At 40.1% G+C, this 23,728-nt stretch overlaps 1 protein-coding gene across 3 annotated transcripts in view; it reads right to left on the bottom strand.

The window, feature by feature from the left end:
- clip2 (CAP-Gly domain containing linker protein 2) overlaps positions 1–23,001 on the bottom strand; it is a 35,375-nt gene extending 12,374 nt beyond the window's left edge. For all 3 annotated transcript variants that reach the window (XM_005800349.2, XM_023342376.1, XM_005800350.2), the window contains exons 1-8: positions 22,526–23,001; positions 19,452–19,668; positions 12,339–12,838; positions 8,038–8,162; positions 5,197–5,410; positions 2,095–2,292; positions 1,915–2,018; positions 1,033–1,093 (exon numbers count right to left, since the gene is read on the bottom strand). In XM_005800349.2, the coding sequence (XP_005800406.1) occupies positions 1,033–1,093; positions 1,915–2,018; positions 2,095–2,292; positions 5,197–5,410; positions 8,038–8,162; positions 12,339–12,838; positions 19,452–19,566 (1,317 nt within the window). In that variant the 5' untranslated portion in view covers positions 19,567–19,668; positions 22,526–23,001. The remainder of the gene's footprint in view (positions 1–1,032; positions 1,094–1,914; positions 2,019–2,094; positions 2,293–5,196; positions 5,411–8,037; positions 8,163–12,338; positions 12,839–19,451; positions 19,669–22,525) is intronic.
- Positions 23,002–23,728: the final 727 nt, after the last annotated feature.

Here is a 23,728-nt window from a genome sequence, read left to right as displayed (position 1 = left end):
GTCAGCATTTTGCAGATCCCATTCTGTTTTATAGCCGATTATTACAAAAGACATGCCAGTCCTTTAACGATTCAATGTTTGAAGATTTCATTGACAAAGTACAATAAAATATAAATTGGAGGCTTCAGTGATGCGAGAACTTTGCCATTAATATTTGACACTATTTGAGAATCTATGAAATGCATTTTTAGATGTCAGCTCTTAACTGAGAAACGGAAAAATTTACGGGAAACGTCTCGAGAAGGAAAACTGACAAAAGCTTTGGGTTGCCATGTCCTGGATGTACTGGATCTGCACCAACATGTTAACATGAATGACGTCCTGTTAGTTTCTTCTGAATGCCTTAACAGTCATTCAAAAAATAAAAGAGTCAGTCAACAGTGATCATTAATTACTGTAACTAAGAAGCCTAACCTCCAGGCAGAAAAACAAACTCAGGGACAAACAAAAGCAAAATTTTAAAGGATCGCTTTGAATGTATGTATGGCTTTCTGGAACTGTGCTTTTGGACTCAATGGCTCGGCTAATGTTTTTTTTTTTTTTTTTTTAGAAAATAAAAACAAATTCAAGTTTGAACAGCTTTTCATGAAATAATTGCACTGAACATTGACAGCGAAACTACCAGTAACATATACTTGATACATTTTTTTTTTTTTAATCTTTAGTTCAAAATAATGTTTAATGTTTATTCCTTTTTAGAAAACCTTACAAAAAGAAATACAAAAATGTTCACTCTTTAATAATAATATTTATTTTAGTGGATATTTCATATAAAAAAATGTCAAAAGGTTATATAATATCAGTGTCTATAAGTGAGCCTTATTTAGTTTGACTGAAGGGAAAAAAATGGCTCTTTGGTGTCCAAAGGTTGCAAAAATCTAATCTAGAGCATTTTTCTGTCTAAGACTCATAACTGAACTAATCTGACCCTCATGAAACCCCGGCAAATGGTTCTGAAATACTATGTTTATCTTGTCCACAGTCTACACCGAGTGTTAGCGAGTTGGACGGGTATTTTATGCTGATAATTACCTCCAGGTCTCCTTTGGTGATGGACTCTTCTTCCACTCTGAACTGGAGGTCCTCTACCTTCCTGTAAACATTTAAACATGTTGGTTATTACGAGGGAAGTCAAGGACAAAATTTAGTCAAATGACTCGGAGCAATCATGCGAACAGACAGAAAACCAATTCACTGGGAATTTATTTTTGTAATTTCTCTGGCTTTCAGAATGAGCTTTAAATCCGAAGAAGCTGCTGCTGGCCACGCCACCCAACTCAACGTTTACATTTACATGTAAAAATGGCTGCAAACAGATGTGGAATTTTGCACCCGTACATCTTTGAAAAGCAGAAGTGGAGTCTCCTGCGGAATCAACAAGAATGCAGAAAGTGCTTTCTGGATGGTAAGTCAACAACAAAAAAACTTGGTATTTCAGCAGCCATTGTACAGCAAATACAGCAGTAAAATCAGCTGACTAAATGTGATGGAGTTGCTAGGTAACAGGCTGGGCTTCGCTGGGGTTGCTAAGTGAGGGGCAGTGCCAGTTGATTTGTTACGCTACACTCCAAAGGTTTTTGAAACAGCTCATTTTCCAGACACTGAGAAACATTAAGTTATTGCCAAAAAAAACACTTGGGTCGTTGAGATCCAAAATAGATGCACAAAAACTTGCAAATGTGAATTTTACACAACAAGTCCCATCTAAAAGGTTTTTTTTTGTATCTGTTTTGTCAAAAAAGGCCAGATTTTGTGGATCATAATTGATTTCTGAAAGCAATAAAAAGGGTAAAGCATCCAAGGGGCTGAATACTTTTTACAGGCACTGTATGTTTCCGATCTAAAATGATTTACAGACAACATTCAACTAAACATTGCATGTTTTGTCACAGAGAGGCGAGTGAATGACATCACCTCTTCTCCTCTTCGAGCTGATTGGCCAGTTCCAGCTTGTCTTTCTGTGTGCTGGCCAACATGGTCTGGACCTGCTGGAGGGCGCTCTCGTTCTCCGTCACGTACTGAGAACACAAAAGAAGACGACTGATTCTGGATTGTTGTGTTAAAACGCACCGGAGGCCCAGACTCTCTCTGTACCTGCACATGCTGAGCCTTGAGGACGCTCAGCTCCTTCTCCACCTCGCAGATGTGGCTGTTTGCCTTGGCAACCTCGGCGCGCTCCAGGTCCCTCTCGGCCAGCAGCTGCTCGATGTGCTGCTGCTTCTCCTTCAGGGCCTCCTGCAGCGCCGTGGTGCCCGAGATCTTCCGGGCGTAGCGCGACGACGTCTCCGTCAGCTTAAAGCGAGAAGGAAGATGAAGCATTAAGAGACGAGTGTTGAATCAGCTGACTGGACGTCTGTTGCCAACCCGCTGCGTACCATGTTATCCTAAACATCACAGTATTGTGACAGAAACATAGGTCAGAAATTAAACACTGCAAAAACACAAAATATTACCAAGTATTTTTGGTCAAGTTTTGAGTGCAAATATCTTAATATTTAAATTTGAATTATTTCAAGAGTACCATAAAAAAGTGTATTAGGGCTATTGTAGCTAGAAACATTTTAAAAGGAGTAGATTTCTAAGAAAAAAAACTCCAAAATTTCTGAGTTGGAAAAGTCAAACATTTGCAAGGAAATAGATATTCTGGGATTGATCTCAGGGCTTTTTTAAAACAAACAGGCACATTTCTGAGTTTTTTCTCAAAAATTGACTCCTTTTTTCTATCCATCTATTGTAGAGTACACTTGAAATAAGACAAAATTAACTTACAAGTAACTTTTCAGCAAGATACAGGAGCTTCTTATAATTCTGAATATTGAATAGAAAGTACTAGTTCCACTGGAAGACTGTCTCATAACATGGGAAACATGTCTTGTTATAAGTGAAATAATCTGCCAGTGGAACTAGTACTTAAATAAAGCTCCCACTTCTGTCCAAAAATACCCCTATGAATAGAGTTGGATCAAAACATCCTCTTCTTCTTCTTCTTAAAAAAATCCAAGAATTATTTCAGTATGAATATCTCTAGGCAAAAGTGACAACAAAGTTTCTCAGAGATCACAACATTAACATTAACAAGTCAAGATTTTATATATAAGTTTACAGCCAGCATCTATCTTCAATAAAAACCTTTCAAACCCAGCAAACGTATTATTTTTATTTTCATTATTCATGAGCATACTATATAAACAAAAGCTCCAAACAGCATTTAAACCATGTATTTCCTACTTTAAAATATTTCACAACGCAACATGTTGTTTGTCCACTAGAGGGAACACTTTTCAAAGATTTCCAGGACGGTTTTATTTTGGTAAGGCTGTTTGTTTTTAACCAGAATTAACCAGATAAATTAGGATTTTGCTTCAGCAACCAAATGAGAGAACAAAAAATAAAAATATTTTTGGAGATACTCCTTTTCTTACATACATTTAATGTAAATTTCTACCAACGCACTAGCCACACAGATACTAGAAAATCCTCTGTTCTTCAGCACTCTGCTAAATGAAAGTGACGGGGCAAATATTTTTGAATATCTGGTGCTCAGTCAGGATGAGCCGCCAGATAATTCACAAAGCTTGCTCTCAGTGCTGTCTGACGCCGCTGCCAACAATTAAGGAAAGTAGAGGGGAGTGCTCTCCGTCCAAGCGCTGGCTTGTAACCAGAAGCTAAAAATCAATGTGAGATACTCTGATGCCCCATCTACTTTAGTCTGCTGCCAGGGACCACTCTGAGTCTTCATCTTAAAGCGACAATACGTCTGAAATGGGATGAAGCTCTCTTTTAGGCTGCGGCTAAACCAGTTCCTTAACATCTTTCAATTTGCAGAATGTTTAAACCAGCCTGGTTAACCATGTTTACTCGCTATCTCTGCAGTTAGATGAGAAGACCCCAACAAGTCATGTCTGAAAAAAACAAAAACAAAAACACTTAACAAGAAATGCTCAAAAATAAACCAAAACTGTTGATATTGCTGAGTCACTGATGTCTGCCTTTTCTGGGGAGAAGGAAGGAAGGGCCATATCATCAGTCTATTCAACACAAATAAGCATTTAAGCCTCATATAAACAGGAAATTACAGAAAACTATAAGCAAAGTGGGAAAGAAGTAATTAAATCCTGAGTGACAGAACCTTCAGGAAGCCATATGTTTATATTATTGGGTATTTTTACAGTGCTTTATACTGGAGATATACAGTTTATTGAGCAAATTGAAACATCCACATTTAGAGATGAAACTATGAGTAGAACACAGTTTAAATCCAATTTTATGACAAACCTTGTGATAAACCTGTCAATGGTGTTTCACTTACCCAATAACCACTAGAGATAGGCAACCCTGTAGTGAGTTATGCTCCAACTCTGGCTATGTTCACACAGCAAGTCTTCATGTTCAATTTCTGATATTTTGCTGAAATCAGATTTTCTTTGTGTGATTGTTCATACTACTAATTAACTGTAAAAGTGTCTGAAAAACAGACTTCTGTTTGAACAGCTTACGACCCCAAAGCGACCTCTATGTCCAGAATAACATCGACGTCTCACAGCAGTGCACAGTTTACGCAAATAATAATGGACGCCGCTGTCTATTGATCAAATTGCAGACACTGTTTTTGGTTTATATTTCATAAAGAAGAAAGTTGTGCTCAGTGTCTTCAGAGGTTTTTGCATCGTTTCAGAATTTGGTTCAGGTTTATGACGCATTTCTCACATCAATGACGTAAAAGACGGATAAGATGCGTTCAGACTGAAGATGCTCTGAAAACAATCAGGTTCGCATGCAGTTTAGTACTACCTATAGAAGCGGTACACATCATATTTTTTTGCTGTGAAACGATCCGAATTGAGCCGAGCAGACTGTGATGAAGAAGTTGCATTTGCCTGCTGATTGAACGTAGCCAAAAACATTCAAAAGCATGTTTGCTGCTTCTGACCTCCAGACATGGCTACGTTTCAGAGATTTCAGAAGTTTAAGTAAGTGATATAAGATCTGTAGGGGGAAGCCTGGCGTGGTTTTTATGAAAGTACAACCGACCAAGACATGAGAGATGGGATCTGCTCATCCAACCCTCCACAAGAGAGCAAACAAACACACACACCACTGACTGCCAACCAGATCCTTTAAACTGCTCGTCACACTCATGCTGAAACAGCCCGTCTGCTATCAGCGTGAGCCTGGAGCGCACTGCAGCCGTCTTACCAGTCCAGCTCGGCTCGGGCGTCCACCCACAGAGGAGGCCACCGAGCTGACTGAACTGATGGAGGAGCTGCTGGGGCTGTGGGCCAGAGAGGAGACCCCCATGGCCACCCGCTTGCTCTTCTTGGACTTGGCCGGGCTGGTGGAGGGGAAACCAATGCGGATCACCTTGTGGATGGGAGCAAACAGGCCAAACTTTGGAAGGCACTGGAAGTATCTGAAAAAGAGAGGAGAATGGGAGGCTTGATACTTAGATTACCATGGAGACTATTGGGTAAAAGTAAAATATTATACAAGTTTGTGCTTCATACTGAAATGCTTGAGTTTAAGCAATTTTGCAGCAGCTGCAGACATTTTTCCATGATTTGCAGCGACACTCAGCAACGGAGAACCTCGAGGTTCTGGTTGTGATGGTAAATGAAGCCAGACATTTTATTTTGTCTTATAAAAAATGTCCCTGGCCCAAACATAATGAGCCAGGAACCAGACCATGAACTTTATTATTTTTTAAATACAAACAAAAAACAAAATTCACATCACACCAAGCTAATATTATGTAGTTCTGGTGTTTTACACTGTCGGCGCAGAACGGCAGCTCAAAACTGACCGGTAGTGATGGGTCCGGCAACACCGATGCGTCGGTGCATGCATCAAGCCTATAGACCAAAACCCGTGTCGGTGCGTATTGATTTCAGCAAGTCACGTGACCGATACAGAAACTGTTTTGAAATGACGCTGACGCGCCAAACTGTGTTTATAAGGAAGCAAATCTGTCACCGGGATGCATTTGCCAAAAAGATTCTTTATCTTTTACTGTACGGCGTCAACTATGGAGCCTCAAGGCAAACAAAAGTTTTCCGCAGTGTGGGACCATTTTGATCTTACATCGGAAAATAAGGTATTGGTTTTCATTTCATTGTTTCATCCGGTTCTTTTCAGTTTGTACTTGATCTATCTGAATCCAAATTCAGCTGAAATTGACTCTTATTTTCATATTATGTTCTGCAGGTTAAGTGTTGCATATGTTTGACAGAAATGTCTTATTTAAATAAATTCACCTCCTCAATGCTGAGGCATTATAGGGCAAAGCATCAGAATGAAGTCTCAGACACAACTAGGATAAACTCAGGTATTCAGCCATTCTACAAATACTCAGGTGCTTTTTATAAATTATTTCATATAAATGTATTGTTTACTTAATTTTTTTCTACAACAGAAGTTGTGTCAAAAAAACGGAACAGACTAAATTTCAAAATGTTGGAAAAACTTATTTTTTTGAATGAAAATTTGTGGGGAAAAAAACCAAACAAACAAACAAAAAAAACAGTCCATTCCAAACACGTTCACTTTCGTTTTCATCACTTGGTTCATGTTCACATTATTTATTGACTGTATCGAAGAATATCAAATATATTTTGAATTTAACTGAAGATATGAAATAATATAATATATAGTAGACAATAAAATATAATGACTTAAATCTTACTGAATAGACTAGGTCATCAAATCAGTCTGTCAACTACGTTGCCTGCAGAGATTTGAATGTCCAGCAGATGTCAGTATTCAGTGACGCAGCATCGACACAGTATCAATACAGTTTTGCTTTGGGTCGAAACGACACGACGCCTCATTTACCCATCACTACTGACAAGCTTCTCTCAGTTCTTCAGAGAAACGAGCTGCTAATTCACGGTCATTCCGTTACAAAACTTAACGATCGTGTTCCTGTCGCTCCCCGTGATTAAACTCACAATTACAATCCTCTGTACTGAGCATCTGTCTGATAGCAGACGTGTGTCCATGAACAAGTTTAACAAAATTTTGTATTATAACCGAAAAGAGAGATGTAATTTCTATCATAAATATAGATTTGCAAAAAAAAAATCCTACAAATTACAGTGAAATACTGCCTCTTCCGGTGGGCGCTGGAAGTAAGACCCGTAATCGTTTCCCCATTAAGCCTCCCAGGAATAAGGTGGATAGATTTTGATCTAGGAAGAAGTTACAGAAGTCTCACTGTGACACATTTTTGGTTGACTTTCTTTCCTGTTTAGCTATGAAACAACTTGATGCAGCAGTGACATGCTTCATGGCTTATTCAGTGTACAAACTGACAGCATTAAGCATGACTTCTCGATGGTAGATGACAGGTGCAAACACAATGCAAACGTCAAATTGCACTTCAAATGCATGAATAACAAACGCAACAGAAAAATGCTGCAACTGCAGAAAACTGACGCAAAAGGGGAAATGATGCAAACAGCAAAAACAACAGCAAGTATAAAACACTGCAAACTCTCGCCACAAAATGGAAATCCTCCAGACCACTAGGGGGAGTTGACCACCGAATCATATGAACCAGACGCTCAGTAAACTCTGGGCAGGATTTCCAGAAGAAAGATGGAAAAAGGAAGAAAATTGTATGTCATACTTGAGTTTACAAGTTTACATTAGTTTTTCAAACAGTGTCTTTTACAATATTATAGAAGAGCAGTGAGGTTCTGGTTCTGCTGTAGGTTTCTTTTTTGTTAAAGTAGCAAAAGTGTAAAGATTTAATAAAAATGTAAAAATAACAATTTGAGGGTTATATAACTGGCATTTAATAAATAATTGTCTTTATAATTGCATAAATACGTCAATAGCATTCTCAAAAACATAAGCCTGATAAATGGAGCAAATCTGATCTGGGGTCAGCCGCAGCCATTTTCAAGGACTATTTGGTGGAAGTCATGCATCTGAACACATGGATCCACATCCTTCCCCTTGATTTCCTTTTAGGGAAACACAGCAGAGGAATTTCAGGAGCTGGGAATTTACGGTGTGTGTGTAAATGTGAGTGCGCACCTTGTACCAGCGACTGCACCGTCGTTCTTCCCCAGGGGCTCATCCAGTTCCACCCCGCACCATTCACCCTTGGCGAAGTCCGTTTCCCCCATGTAACGTATTACTCCCATCTTCGAGCCTCCCACCTGAAAACAAAGATGGCTGTCAGACGGATAAAATCGACGTGGAGTCAATAAACCTTTACGCTGACTTGGAGATTATTGACAGAGAGATGTTGTACCATGGTGGTGGGATATCAGGCGTCACTTCTAATTTTAAACGTAGTACAGACATTTATTTATAAAATGGAGGCATCCCATTTCACAATTTTAAAACGTTTTCACTGACAAAAAGCTGAAGCACTTGAAGGAAATCTGAAGAGGATGTAATATGCCGTTCTCTGGTTTTTGGGTTGTTTTAACTGGATGGCCATGTCTTAGCAGGTTTTTTTCCATTTTCAGACAGTAGACAGAACAGATCTGACTGAAACACTCATAGTTCTTGATATTGTTTTAGAAGCTAGACCTGCTTTAAACTTTTCCAGGCAACTGGAAGAAACTTGAGAAAGACAGGCGACTTTCTCCATTGCCTGTCTGCTGTCTTCTTTAGCTTTCATTAGGGCTGCAGGATTTCAGAAAAAAGTTAGTTGTGCTAACCCTAAATCACTAATCATGGATAAGTTCTTCTAAAGCTAACACACTACACAAACATGTATTTAGAAGAAGCTAATGTTAAAGTCCTAGCTTCAAAACCAATTACATCTGTCCTTGAGAGAGTAAAACGCTCTAGCACTAATTTAATTTTTACATTATAATTTACATGCTCCATAATGCCATTAGGTATTGTAATTTAACTTTATTCCTGTATGTTTAATACCTGAAATAAAGTTATTGGGGGGAAAGAAAGAGAGGGAATGTGAGGAGAGGAAATAGAACCGCTGCATAAACAGTTTTAGCTAAAGCGCCAAGCTAAAAATGAGCTTCGCTTCATATTAGGGGACTAGTGGAAGTTTGTCCACTGCTGGCATTTGTGATACTATTATTGAAAATTGCAATGCCTACTGCAAAAAAACCACATTTCTCTGACTCTTTTCTTTGTTTACCATTATACATTGTCCCCTCCACACACTCAGTATCTCAAGAAACTAAAAATACACATAAGGTGAGGAATGTTTAAAGTTACAGTGAATCCAAATATCTTAGTGTATTACAAATATGCAGAGCATTAATGCATGACAAATGAAACGCGGTACAATGTTGCATCCATTGGTCAGGCCATTCCCATTAATGTGTAAGTAGGTCCCGATAACGTCACACTCCACATCATTTTGTAGAAAACAGAAGGATGACTCATGCAGGTTTGTAGAAAAAAACTGCAGCAGAGGTATTCTTCTATTGCTCCGAACAACCGGTTTCAGATGTGGCCAATAAAGTGATGAAGAGTGGTCACAAAAGGAGCGTTTTGCACTGCTGAACAATGGACCCATTCACAAACTGTTGCTTTTCTGCTAACTCACATGCTGCTTTGGAGCCTGCTGAGTGAAACTACTCAAGTGAAAAGAAGAAGCTTAGAGAAGAAAATAATAAAAATATGAAAACTTGAACTTTTAGCCCTTATAGTGTCACTCCTCTGTTTCCTCTCCTTTAGCGCATTTATTCAGGGAAACAGTATTCTGACAAAGCAGCTGCAGCTTTTATAAATTTATGGGGGAAAAAAATCACCAGTCACAAATAATTCATCCAGCAGCATCACATCACCGGGTGAAAATAATGGTTTCCTGTTGGGAGGATAGTCTAAGCTGCACGCACTGCAGCTGCTGAACGTCTCTCACACATGGCGAGCACATGCATGACACACATGAAAACACTCCTGACATCCCATTTCCTCAGGAAGTGACTTCATGAAAGTGGATCTTCAAGCTAAATGAATGTTTTTTCTGGGCGCATCTTGCTACGTCACTACGTCCATCCATTGTCAACAACATGTGTTGATATTTGCTCGGTCATTGGGGTGCTGGTACTTATTTGAGGCGCTCATTGGGTCAGAGGTGGTATACACTGTAAAAACACAAAATCTTACCAAGTATTTTACTTATGTCTTAGTGTATAGAAAGAAAAAAAAGCTAACTTAGAAGTAACTTTTCAGATAGATATAGAAGCTTATTTCAAGTCAATGCTCATACTAGATTATCTGGCAGATTATTTCACTTATTCAAGACATTTTTTTCCATAAGTGAAATAATCTGCTTATTTACCTCTAGAAAGGTCTTAAAAATCAGCCCTTCCAGTTTTCCACAGAAATTCACATAAAATCAACTGATCCACGCATTTGTTCTCGCTAATGCATAGTGGTGAGTTTACAGTACATCTTCCTAAAAAGTGGTGAAAAACATTTGTCGCTGAATTTAGCGACTTTTCAGACGCCTACAGTGATTTTTTTTTCAGAGAGTTGCTGTGAGTCCCTCCCACCTGTGAGAAACTTACAGGGTCTGTCTAACTTGTCATGCAGCAAACCCAGCCTTGTGTTCTGCCATCTTATAAAACCTGACAGTGTCAGTTATTAAAAAAAAAAGTATTGGCTATATTGGAATCGGCAGGTCAGGCTTTTTAAAACATCGGTGATCGGGCAGAACATATATATTCCTAATAACTGTTGAAATTTAGGAGAAAATGTTAAGATTAATTAACAGCAAATAAAGCTGACATATGTTATAAGAGAAAGCAGTGAATTGGGGGATGTTATCAGGCACCGTTGTCCTTCTGTGAATCCACAGAGACGTGCGATGTCACAAGACGTTAGGCGGAGACTGTCTGTCAGCGTGGCCGGCAGACGTCTCAGCGAATCAGGGTTAAAACGTCACCAGGGTGTCATCTGCAGAGATAAAACTACTCCTTCCTTTCACAACGTCTAATCCTCGACACGTATAATTATTATTTTACCAAACACGCTTGAATTTGACAAAATTATCAGAAAGGTTCCCAGTCAGCGCTGATAAACTCCTCTTCAGGGTGTCCCCTCTACTGCCACCGTTTTAGAATTTGACACCAAATACAGAGAAACAACCACCCGCTTTGTGTCCACAGCGTGTAATCTGAGTTTGTGCTAATTTCACAAAATATCAGAGGCCGAGACGACTGGATAGCAGCACATCCGCGCCACCGCAGCCAGATGGATTTCACTGGGAGAGGCTTAGGAAATAGATGGATTCACTGATCAATGTGTCAGCAGCGGACACTCCTCTCCTTAAGTGCTGAAAGTAATCCAGAGTGATTTATAATATTGAGCGGCGTGGAGGTGCTAGTCATCCCCCTCGCCCATCCGTAAATGGAAAGCAAAGGGGGCCGGCGTCAAATTTATCAGCGAGGGAACGCTGTGTACGCCAGTAACCATCCAATGTCACTCCTCACTGTTGGGGAGGATTAGAAGACGACGTTAAGGGGTCTTCTAACATACACCTATTTCTCTTCTCCACAGGTTCATTTTCTGCAACTGAAATGTGGGGAAAATGTGACGTACAGGTTCATATATATACATACATCTGATAATGTAGGTATTGCTAAAGGACTTGCTAATATCCTTTAGCAAGTAACACCACAAACATTAATTTCTGTTGGCATCAAGAAGCGTCTGGTATAAGTCTGGTGGATATTCAACCCCTCTACTGCTCGAGTTCATGTAGCTTGTTTGGAACTAAACTTTTAGCAATACTGACCACTAGAAAGTGTTTTACACTTCAGGCATGTTCACCCAGTTTCACCCATAAATGTGCACATTTATACCCCGATTCACAGATCAGTAGGCAAACTGGCCTAAGTGCTTTGCCCAGGGGCACATTGACATGACTGAAGGAGCTGAACCTACAGCCAGAGTCGCCCTAGATGTTTCTACATCAAAACTCCCTACTTTTCCAGACTCAAGTTTTTATGGATGGATGGATGAAAGTATCAATCAATAGATTGTTTAGACCCAGGGGTGACCAAAGTGCGGCTCGTGGGCTATTTGTGGCCCCTGCACTGATTATGTTTGGCACCCGAATGACACAAATGTGGCCCGCCATCACAGGTGGCTGATGCAAATGTGGACTTTATATTTTTAATTAGGGCAAATTTATTACTGATAAATTAAAATCTTGTTATGCCTTGTTTACTGTTCAGCAGAAAGAAAAAAAAATCCTTGTAGTTTTGATACTTTTCTGCCTTCTGGATTTAATTTAATTTGGCCAACAAGGCAACAAATATGACCCTCTCTCCCCATTCAGAATTTTAATATTTGCCTGCCTTTTCTAATCACATCCATCCAATCTACAACTAGTGATTACTCACCAGAACTCGATCTCCAACTCTCAGGTCTTTATCTCCGCCTTTCTTAACCGAGCCGCTGTCCGACATGTTGGAGCCAGACTCATTTCCTGTTTTCACTGCGCTGTTGAGGAGCCCTTCTCTGAGCGGCACCACCACCCTCTGGCCAGCAGGGGCGCCACCGCCACCTTGGTGAGTCTGATTCTGGGCCGAGTCGGTGGAGTGGCTGTCGCTCCCCTCTCCGACCGGCTGTCGGGTGAGCTTGGAGGGCCGTGTGAAGATGCCCTGGAGGGGCTGGCACTCGAAGTAGCGCACGCCGCCCACCGACCCGTCGTTCTTGCCAACTAGGTCGTTCAGTATGACTCCGGCCCACTGTCCGGGGGCAAACTGGGTCTCCCCCAGGTAGGAGATGACTCCAGGTTTGACGCCGTTGACCCACACCTGTTCGCCAACAGTGTAGTCTCCTACAACATCATCGCCTTCCTCTGAGATTTTAGCCGGAGCGGCAGCCTTCGGTGGAGTGCCTAAAAAACACAGACATCATATTTCATCTGTGAATTTTGGCAGTTTCTTGCATTGTTCTACTAAATTACCTCCTCCCACTTAACCGTGACATTCCTGCAGGGAAAAAAAATGCCTATGTGGCAACATTCAGCAGGCAGATTAGACGATACTCTAATTCTTTGTGAAAAGTGGGTCAGAGACACGGTATCAGTGACAAGTCGGTGATTAACCCTGCCATGCTGCCTGGGATGTTGCCTGTTTGACACATAGGCGAACTGCATCTCAGCAGTCTGTAAGGGTACCATTAGCATGCGGTCTGGTGCGCAGCACTGCCTGTGTGTGTGTACAGCAGCAGTGGTTAGTGCCAGTCTACTTTCTATAGCACCAAGAACCCAGAGGCTTTTTGGGCATAAAATTGTTGTGCTTTATGTAGCTTATGCCTCAGTTGCTCACATATGGAGTTCTGAGAGATTAAGTGAGACGGAAACAACTATTAAAGACGAGAAGTGATGATGTGGTGGGAATGGCTTCGAAATGGTGCCAGAATCTGGAGAAAACACAGGGTCACAGAGGTTCCTCATTAGGCAGATGCCTTTCAAAGTGGGTCGCTCTGTTTTTGTCCCATTATGCAGCTGGGCTATCAAAAGTTTTTTTTAATTCTCTGTTAATTAATGACCCTCAGTGACATTTATGTCACAAGAAGGAGGAAGAGGAAGGAAGCTGGTAAAAAGAAAACAACCAATAGCGACAGAGTTTTGTGGCGCATTAACTGCAGCTTCTGTAAAGACGTGTGTCTGGACGTGTAGTGAGGACCAACAGTGGTGGGATTGTGATGTTTCTTTCATAATGTCACAATCGTGGCTTTTTTCAGCCATTGTTTACATCCAGATTTACGGAGTCTGGCGTCTTCTGGTGCAGCATTATGATGCATCTCTCATGTCAGTGACGTAAAAGTCAAATAAAATGCGACATGACGTATCCGATTTAGGAACACATAAAAAAATGGTACAAATCAGTGACCGTAGCCTAAAAGTTGGAGAGCCCTGGTGTACAATATACCTCCCTACATTTTCAACTGCATCGCTAACACTGTCACATGACTAAGCATGGCCAAACCCACAAACATGGCCAAACCCACACCAGAAATATAAATAACAACCAGATGGAAATAGGTATTGGTTATTAATAACAACCTATTTTACCTGTGGAACTGATACAATATGTTAGAAAAACATAAAAAAACAAGAAACAATGCCAGGTACTTCTGTGTTTTTATTTATTTATACAAAACCAAGATTTTTATTTTTGATTTGATTTATTTATTTAATTTTTATTTCTGCATATGAAATGCTCTAACTTGAACCGAACAACTGCGACAGACTGGCGACCTGTCCAGGGTGAACCCCGCCTCTCGCCCGGAACGTAGCTGGAGATAGACACCAGCATCTCCTAACCCCACTAGGGACAAGGGTGTAAGAAAATGGATGGATGGATGGATGGATGGATGGATGGATGGATGGATGGATGGATGGATGAACCAAACAAACATTTAACCCGTTAGTTCACATTTCATTTCTGTGGTCGCCATCAGCTGACCTAAAGGACAAACTGTGAAACGCTGGCAGAAAGGTGTGGCATAGAAGTGTGTGTGAAGAAGCTGTGAAGTGTACGCCAGAAGGGACAAATCGGTTCAATAAGAGGGGCGGGATTACATCAGGGATGAGCTTTGGGCACCTTCGTGTTTGCAGTGTTGATGGACAGGTTGACAGAGGAGGTCACGCAGCAATCCCCACGGACAACACTGTGCTTCGTAGTGAGATGGGGGAGCAGGTGGAGCAGGTGGAGCTATGCTCTGGATAACAGGGATGCTCTTAGACTCAAACCACTAGTACTTTCTGGATATGCTACTTTATAAATGCTTGCAAAATTATTTTTGTCAAGCAGGTTTGTAGACTCAGTGTGGCATTTAAAATCTGAACTAACACCATGATCTGGGTTTCTTAGGCAACATGGAGGCAGGGGCAAAAGGATCCTTGGCAGAGGGAAGACTGGAAACACAGCCTTTACTTTCACCATTGTGCTTGGCCACCTCCCACCACCATCTGAATCCCACTATTCATCGACTGTGCACAATGAAACCTCCACAGCTTCCTCCCGGTCCCTCTCCTCCTCATCCTCCTCCTCCCTCTAATTATCCCCCTATCTCTCACTGCTTTAGTCTCTCTTTCACACACACACACCCTCCTCTCTCTTTAAATCCACTTTTTATGATCATTTTCAACAGTAACCACCGCCCTCAGTCGCTTAATGTTTGGTCGGATTTATCTGTCGGGAAGGCCTGACATTGTGTTTTTGCCTTCAGCAGAGGTTGTGACAGCTGTGGACGACAGATGGAGGGGGTGTTGGGTGGCTGAGCCTAAACGTTTTTGACTTTTGATCAATTTGTTGCTTTTAAATGCCTCATGTCGTGGTCCAGTATCATTTAGCACAATAGTGAGAGTCATGACCAACATTTAAAGGACAAAGTTGGATATTCAAGGTCTTTTCTGTAAATACAAACAGGCTTTAATTTATTTAAAAATGTCATGTTTATCTTGTTGTGGGATCATTTTGATGTGAGAGGAAATAACTGGAGGGTTTAATATGTAATATCGCTAGGCTCAGGGGAAGCATTGCTCTTGTTAGATGGTAGTATTTGGTTTATTCTGCCCAATGCTACAGGCTATGATGTTTTTAATTGTTGCATCACATGAGCTCACATGGTTTCTTAGACTGTCTATTGAACAGGACTCCTTGTACAAAACATTTCAAAGGCAAGCTTCGCATGATCAGTTTCCAGCATTTTTGGGTAACACTAACTAAAAAGATAGTCGTGCTAACTCTAAATCACTAATCATAAACATTAGCTTAGCTAACACTAAAGCACTATACAAACATGGTATTTAGGTCTGCTAATGCTAAGGTGCTATAGCAACATGATAGTTAGTTCCTCTAACACCAAAGCGCTAAACCCACTTGTTATTTAGTGGGAGCTAATGCTAAAGCGCTATACCAACATGATACTTAGTTCTTCTAACCCTAGACCACTACACTAATATGGTATTTAGTTATGCTATTTTTTCCTCTCACTGCACTGAAAAGACATCCTCAAATTAAAAGGGTTAATTTGTTTAATATTTTCAGAGTGACATCACACTACTGCCGGAGAAGAGGAATTCATTTTACAAGTATTTACACATGCATTTGCCAGGGAAGCACATCTACAGCTAAGATCCTTGCTGCTGCAAATCGATTTTCCAGAGCTTCAGGAGAAGTAGAACCAGGAGAGGTGGCACGGCTCTGTTATTTTCACCTCAAAAGCAGCTGAAGGAAAGCTTAAAGCCTCCGCTGGACGCCGAGCCAAGTCTTCCGACACAGTGGCCCCTCTCTCCGACAGTCGCAGCAGCTAAAACTAACAAACTGTGGGTTGGGATTCAGAGCACGAGGTCGGGTCACTGTGAAGATCATCTGCTGCAGAAGACAGATCCCTCTGTGTGTTTTTAGCCACATTCAGGTAGAAAGGATAGAATAAAAGCTACAATGTCTCATCTCATTGCTCATTAAACTACTAAAGATACACTGCTTCTTACAATCTGAGCTGTGATTTGTTTACATGACTAATTAACACCTAGTTGATAATTTAACCTGCAACCCTTTTCCACCACACTCTGAAAATTTTGTCAAAACTATCCACAGCTGCGACACAAGCACATTTCTATCTCTAATACACCCAAATATTTACTGTGTCAGCTCCCGGGCAAAAAAAGTCAGAATAACATACAGCAGGCGATTTTGTGCCTCCATCTCTTTTCTCAGCAACCAAAAGTGAATCAGCTTCACATTCAAGATTGAAATAATGAAGGGTGTGCAGCTGTAAATACCAAAAGTGGTATTTAAAGCTGTATGCATGGCTGCAGGAAAGTCTTCATTTTTCCACTTGATCAGACTCTAGTGTTTATGTACCAGACTTGTTGGAAGAAGGAGCAGATTTCTATTGAAAAAGTTTTTTTAGGGTTAGGGTAAGAATAGGATAACAAATTAAATAAGGACATTTGTTTTAATCAAAAGAAAAAACAGACAAATAAATACTATCTATCTATCTATCTATATATATATATATATATATATATATATATATATATATATATATATATATATATATATATATATATATATATATATATATATATATATTTAAAATAACAGAAAAAGGAAATAATAACTAAATAAACTTCATTTTTACCAGCGTCTAAACTAACCTCAGCACCAGAAGTTAGCAATGAATTTTATACCACTGAATAAACCTGCTAATTAACTGCACCACATTAGCACAGAACTGCATTTGTGGGTTGAGCAACAGAGTTGAGTACCTGGGTTGTGACCCCTAACAACTTCCAGTCAGAATGTGTTCACAAGCACAATTTTCAGCCGTAGTTATAAATGCCGTTTGTGGCCCCATTCATTAACATCGGTTTTGTTCAGAACACCAGGTGGTTCATCGGCCCTGCCTAAAGCTGTGTGTGTGTGACGCCCGCTAATTACAAACTCTAGTCAAAGTTCATTCACAAACAACCTAAAACACTGAGAGAATCTATGGACAGAAGAGAGTAAAGTTTGAGTTTGACAGAATCAGAGTGGAGATTTTAGCCAAACAGTCATCTGCTAGAGAGTCCCCCCAAAACATCACCATCAGGCCAAATTAAAGACTTGGACGGATAACTGAGAGGAATGTTTGTTTTTCCTGCTTTCAAGTGGCTCTAATGAACCAGGGAAAGAATGCGCTTTCTGCGCTCTGATTGCTCCCATAGTTAGAGGTCGTGCGGTCTGAAGCCAAACTATCTTATTTTACACCCCAGAACTGAAACGGGAAGACAGTAACTTAAAACCCTTGAATCTGAGGAGGTATCTGCAAAATATTGCCTGACGGTGTTCAGTCGGGGTTTTAAGAGCGCTGTGATGAAAACCTGCAATCAGCGTGAACCTCGGACACTTGTAGCTGTGGTGGATGTAGAAAAAGGGCGGCCGCTCTCCTGTTCCCATCGTCAGGCTGTAATTTAGCACAGACATGCGTGTGGAGCTGTGAGAACAAGCCTGTTATGTGAGCTACAACTGAACGGTGTAAACAGTGTGGCTCTGAACAGCTAGGATTACTTCAGACAGGGCGGTAATTTGGTGTAACTCAGCGATAGTGAAAGATTTACTCAGCAGCTTTGCTGACCACTTTCTGCTTAACGTAATCATTTTATGTATGAACATTAAAAATCTTTAAGAAAAATGTACACATTTATATATTTATATATAATAGCTGCACTTCAATTCACTATAAAACTGTGCAAATTGGAATTACAAAATAAATCTGCTTAATGCAAACACTCCAATTTTGAAAAAAACTTCAGTTTTTTGCTAAAAGGCTTTTATATCTACGAAAAAGTGTTTCTTCCAGCTGTATCAAAATTTGTGTATTTTGCAAAAAATTGCAAAGGAAACATCTTTTGCATCATACGAGTCACAAGATTAACAACCGGATGTTGCCACTGGTGGAAACGACGAATAAGACAACAGGAAGTGGTAGGAGGATGATGACGTGGGATGTTTTTAGTCACTTATCGAGTGAACAAACTTATTCACCTGTGATTTTAGTTGTGTTTCATTTTTTTTTCTTTTCTCCGAAGAGTTTTTGCGGCGCTAGTGGCTCGTATTTTTTTGACAGTAGGCAGACAGGAAGGAGGGTGAGGAGAGGGGGGAAGACATGCGGCAAAGGTCGTCGGGACCGGGAGTCGAACCCGCGACGTCGTCGAGGACTAAGGCCTCCAAACGTGGAGCGTGTTAACCCCCTGCGCCACCACAGCACGCCCCTGTGTTTCATATTTAATGGAATTGAGAAATTGTGTTTTTCAACAACGTTTTGCACACGTTTATAATGGAAATGCAGCTACTGTCTGAAGTTACATCAGACCAAACTTCTCTTAAGTACAGAATTACCTAATTTTTTCTACATAACGAGAATAAGAATATGTCAGAGATTATTTATTAATGTCTTCAAAATAAGAAGACATTAACAGAATAATTACTGTCTCTTTAAACAATGAAGGAAAACCCAGATGATGATGTCACAGGTTTGGAAGCTTCTGATAGGTTAACTAGTTCCACGAGCAGATTATTTCACATATATATCACATAATGATTTCTCTTATTATAAGTGAAATAATCTGCCAATAGAACTTATACATTTTAAAATCAAAATTAAGAAATAACTGTTTTAAAACAAGCGCCTATATTTCGCTGAAAAGTTACTTGCAAGTTAGTTTTGTCTTATTTCACATGTACTGTGATATTTGCACTAGAAACTAGACCAAAAATACTTGGCAAGGTTTTCTGGTTTTGCACGACAGAACAAATAAAAAGGTCAGAAATCAATCCAGTGGGAAAACAGAGAAGTGCCCTGGGACCAGAGAGACGCACTGAAGTTCTTGAGTGTGTTTCCTACAACAGCTGTGTTAGGCTGACTGAGTCAGAAACACAAATAAATGCTCCAAGCCACTTCCTGCTGATGAGAAGAAATATTCACGGAGTTTGGAGAAGGAAGTGACTTACTGTCTTTAGTGGCGACGGGGCTGGACGTTCCGCCCACGGAGCTCCGTCCCACCGGGCTGGAATGCTTGGCCCCACGGCCGGGAATCTTCAGTCCACTGGATTTCAGCATGTTCATTTTACAGGAGCAGGGAGGCGGCGGGGATCTGGAGCGATCGTCTGGAGGCGTACGGATCCGGTACTAGATCAAAGAGCGGAGGCTGTTGTTCTCCATGTTTAGCTGAAGGAATGAAATAGAAGAGAAAAGATGTTAGTACACAAACAATACAAAATACAAAGGTAAAAAAAAAAGGAGGGAACTTGTCAAGTCTCCACAACCTCAACTCTGACAAAACTGAAATGAGGGATGGAACAGGAATGGGAGAGATTTGCAGCTGCTTAGACAGAGTCAAGGAAAATACCACAAACTATCAATAAAATACTTCAGTCGGTTTATACTTGTAATGGTTTCATTTAAAATAATCAATCTATATTTTACTTGTATCAAACCAAGTAATGAAGACCTACAGACACAAAGATATTTTTCCAAATTTTATATTTTGATCTATTTGAAGAACAAACGGAGTCAGATTGATAGCAAAGTTTGTACGGTGGCCTGGATGGTTTATCTGTGAGCTCCAAACAAGACAAAACCAACCAAATTCCAGACAAAACCTGACTTTATCGTCTCAGATAAGACCAAATAGAACACAGCTGCAGGAGGGTGGTCTATTACAACTTCTTGAACCTTTTCAAACTATGTTACACTCAACTACAGACTTTATTGTATTTTTTTATGCCTAAGCATTGCATAACCGGGAAGTGGATCCTTTTCCATTAATAAAAATCTAAAAAGTATAGCGTTATCCAAGCTCCATTTATTTTCATACCCTTAAATTAAACCATAGTGCAACCAACTGTGTGTTTAAATCCAGCTGTTCTGTGACTTCTTTAATCTTTATTGAACAAAAATGTGCAAAAACAAACAGGTTTTACCTTAAAGAATAGAACATCAGAAGAAAAGGCAAGATATCATGTATGAAGAACCCATTGTGAGACAATCAAAGGATTTGATTGTCTCACAATGGGTTGCACTAGAAACTAGACCAAAAACAAATACATAAATACATATCTTAAGGAAAGTATACAATAAGAATAAAGAAAAGAAAGAAGAAAAAGCATCCACACACACACATACAAAAAAAGACCGAAACAAAAAAAACTAAATGAGGTTTATGGAAAATATTTTCTGTAATTAGACATTATCTTGTGTTTTAATCACTTTATATTCTACTTTTAATTAGCGTAATTAATACGCTAATTAAAAGTAGTTCAACATGTATATCTGTCCCCAAAAATAAACCGCCAGGTGCCATGTTTAATTCTTAACAGGAAGTCATGGTTATTTTGAAGCAATCTGATTGGCTGACAGGTTTTAGCTTTGCGTTACACTGCCCCCTATGGGTTTGGAATGTTTAAAATAACGCTATGGGCGTGTTTGTGTGAGCTTATGTTGATGAAAACTTTTCAGGAACCAATCCTGTGTGTACAATATTATTGCTTTTTTTTACTTATAAAATTTTAAAATATTTCCGCTGTGGCAGAGATATTTGTTTTTATAAAAATACAGCTGCATGTGTACAAGATCTAAAATTCAGTTGTTTTCAATTTGTGCGACAGGAAACTTTGAACTTCGCCCTGAGATCACTGGGATACACGGTGAAGCAGAGATGCATCTAAAGGTTTTCAGGATAGAAGCCCTGGAGGAATGGAGTTTAACTGAGCTAGAATGGCTCAGTTAAAGTCTTGACCAAAACCAAAGAAAGTCTGTGGTAAGACTGAAAAATTCACACTGCTTTCCATACAATCTCACTGACTTTGAGCATAAAAAGGACACTATTAAAACCATGTAGATAAATCCTGGATAAAATCCAACATAGTTCTGAATGTTCTCAGTAATGGACGACCGACCAAAATTAATACAAGAACGCATCAAAGACTCATTGCAGAAGAAGCCAGAACAACATCTAAAGCGCCGCAGACTTCACTTACCTCGGTCAAGGTCAGAGTTCACGATTCAAACCATGAGAAAGAGAGCTTCAAGGTAAAACCACTGGTGCTCAAGACAACTTGTTGTAATTGAGAAAACTGTGAATTTGGAATCTCAACAATAAAATCCTGGACAACAATCAGCATGACCTCAAGAACACCTGCAAGTTTACAACTTAATGGCTTAAACAAAACAAAATGAAAGTTCTGATGCGGCCTAGTCCAAGTCAGGACTTGTGGCGGAACCTTAAGCAGGCCGTGCATGCTTGAAACACCCTCAAATATGGCTAAATTATAGAAAAAAGTCAATCTAAGTAAGTTTGCTGCTTATGTTTCCTGCTTAAATATCTAAAATATATTCTAAGTTGGTTATTACACACATCTAATCTGTGACAACCACACCATTAGTTCACTTTGCTCAATAAGGGAGGTAATGCCCTGTCATTAAATCTATTTCTCAAAAGCAATAATAAGAATAACAGTAATTTTCTTCACATTTTTTTTACTGTGAAGCAATAGTCTCAGCAGGTTGATGTATGTCCAATGTAGGCCGGTGCCCAAGTGGAGCATGTCCTACAAATCATGGCCCAGAGCCTATTAGGAAGACATAAAGCTGCTATAGCCTCAAATAAGGAATGTTCATTTTATTTAAGATTTGTGTTAGGAATTAAATTAAGCGATTTTCATGCATAGCGTTGGATTTTACATCTTATTTACACTCATTTTTATTCAGAAAAAATAGCATTTTACGCTTTAAATCAGGTCAATAAAATCAAACTGGCCAAAATTGGGATGCTGGTGGTTTAAAACTATGCTTTATATATGGAATAAGCCTTAATAAGGCCTTAATATATTATTTCTTTAGGGACAGGATGGAAGCGTCGGGATGATAATGCAACACAACGCCAGCAGTTTGATCTATTGTTGTAGCTACTGCGGCAGGCAGCGTGGTTCACTCTGCCCTTCACTTCCACCCGTAAACAAAAAAACAGACGGAATTTTTTTTTTTTATGTCTGAAATGACTCAAAACATGCAGGAAAATCCTCACCTTCCTGTGTGGAAATGCAGAGTCCGAGAGGTGTCCGAGAAGCGGCTAACTTCTAGGTCCTCACCGGCGGAGGAGGGGGAGAGACAGGGCGGATTAGTGCCTGCCACTCCCTGGGATGCAAATATGGATGCTGAGCCAAGAAAAAAAAACTGAAAGGGGAGAATCAGCGTGGATCAGCGTGGGTGATGGAGACAGACCGGTGTGGGGTTAGCAGCCGTCAGCCTGCCGGTTCATGCTCCAGGGCGATAGCTAAGACGGCTAGGAAAGGATGTCGAAGAAAAACGACTCTTAAAGAAGCCGAACCGTTTCAGAAATACTTTCAGTCAAAGTTTTTTTCCGTTGATTTTTTTTAGTCCTGTTTATCCGGTTCGGTATCTCCTCCGCTCTGGTTCCGCCGGTGCTGGTGGTTTATTGGGTCCAGCTCGGCCTCCCGTCTCTGACTCAACCCACCGACTGGATCGAACAAAGGGGCTGGGAAGGAGAGCCTCCTGAGAGGGAGAAAAAATGAGACTAGACTACACACAGTCTGGCTCATTTTCCTGTTGTTTTCAACTTAAAAGTATGGAGTTATAAACCGAAATACATTTATATTCGCATTCCCTTTATCTCTCATTGGTACTACTTTTTTAATCGGATTGAACAAATCCGAGAAAGGGACGTTTTTCAAACACAGACATGATAATCCGCTTAGTCTTCTCATTTTCTGTTTCAAAAATACTGAATCTTTTATGTGAATCAACTGAAATAACACAAAAAGTCGCTCAATCATGTTTTATGTGTTTATAACCTCAATCAATTATTTTTGTATATTTTCACAGATTTCAACTCATTTGGCACAGCTAGCGCGTGGAATTTTTGGATTTTCAACATAATTTATAGTGGTAGGGGCGGGGACACTTTTCTCTTAATGCTGTGATTGGACGGTGGATCCATAATCATTTTAAGAGCTCTCTGATTGGGCAGTTTTGTTTCTCAAAGGCGTGGCCAGTTTGACAGTCCTTACCGCGAAGACCTCCGCCGCTGCACTGATTTACTGCTGGATAGAACCCCAGAAAAAAAAAAAAAAACACATACCAATAAGGCGCATGCGCATTAGGACGGTATGCTAAGGCGGCACCCATATTGTGATAGGCATTTCTGTAGAAGCACACAAAAACTGTTGAGCAAGTCAGGTCCGTTTAGCCCAAGCAATGTGACTGTTTG

Source organism: Xiphophorus maculatus, chromosome 11 (assembly GCF_002775205.1).
Source record: "Xiphophorus maculatus strain JP 163 A chromosome 11, X_maculatus-5.0-male, whole genome shotgun sequence".
Classification (NCBI taxonomy): domain Eukaryota; kingdom Metazoa; phylum Chordata; class Actinopteri; order Cyprinodontiformes; family Poeciliidae; genus Xiphophorus; species Xiphophorus maculatus.
This window is presented reverse-complemented; position numbering and strand designations above follow the sequence as displayed.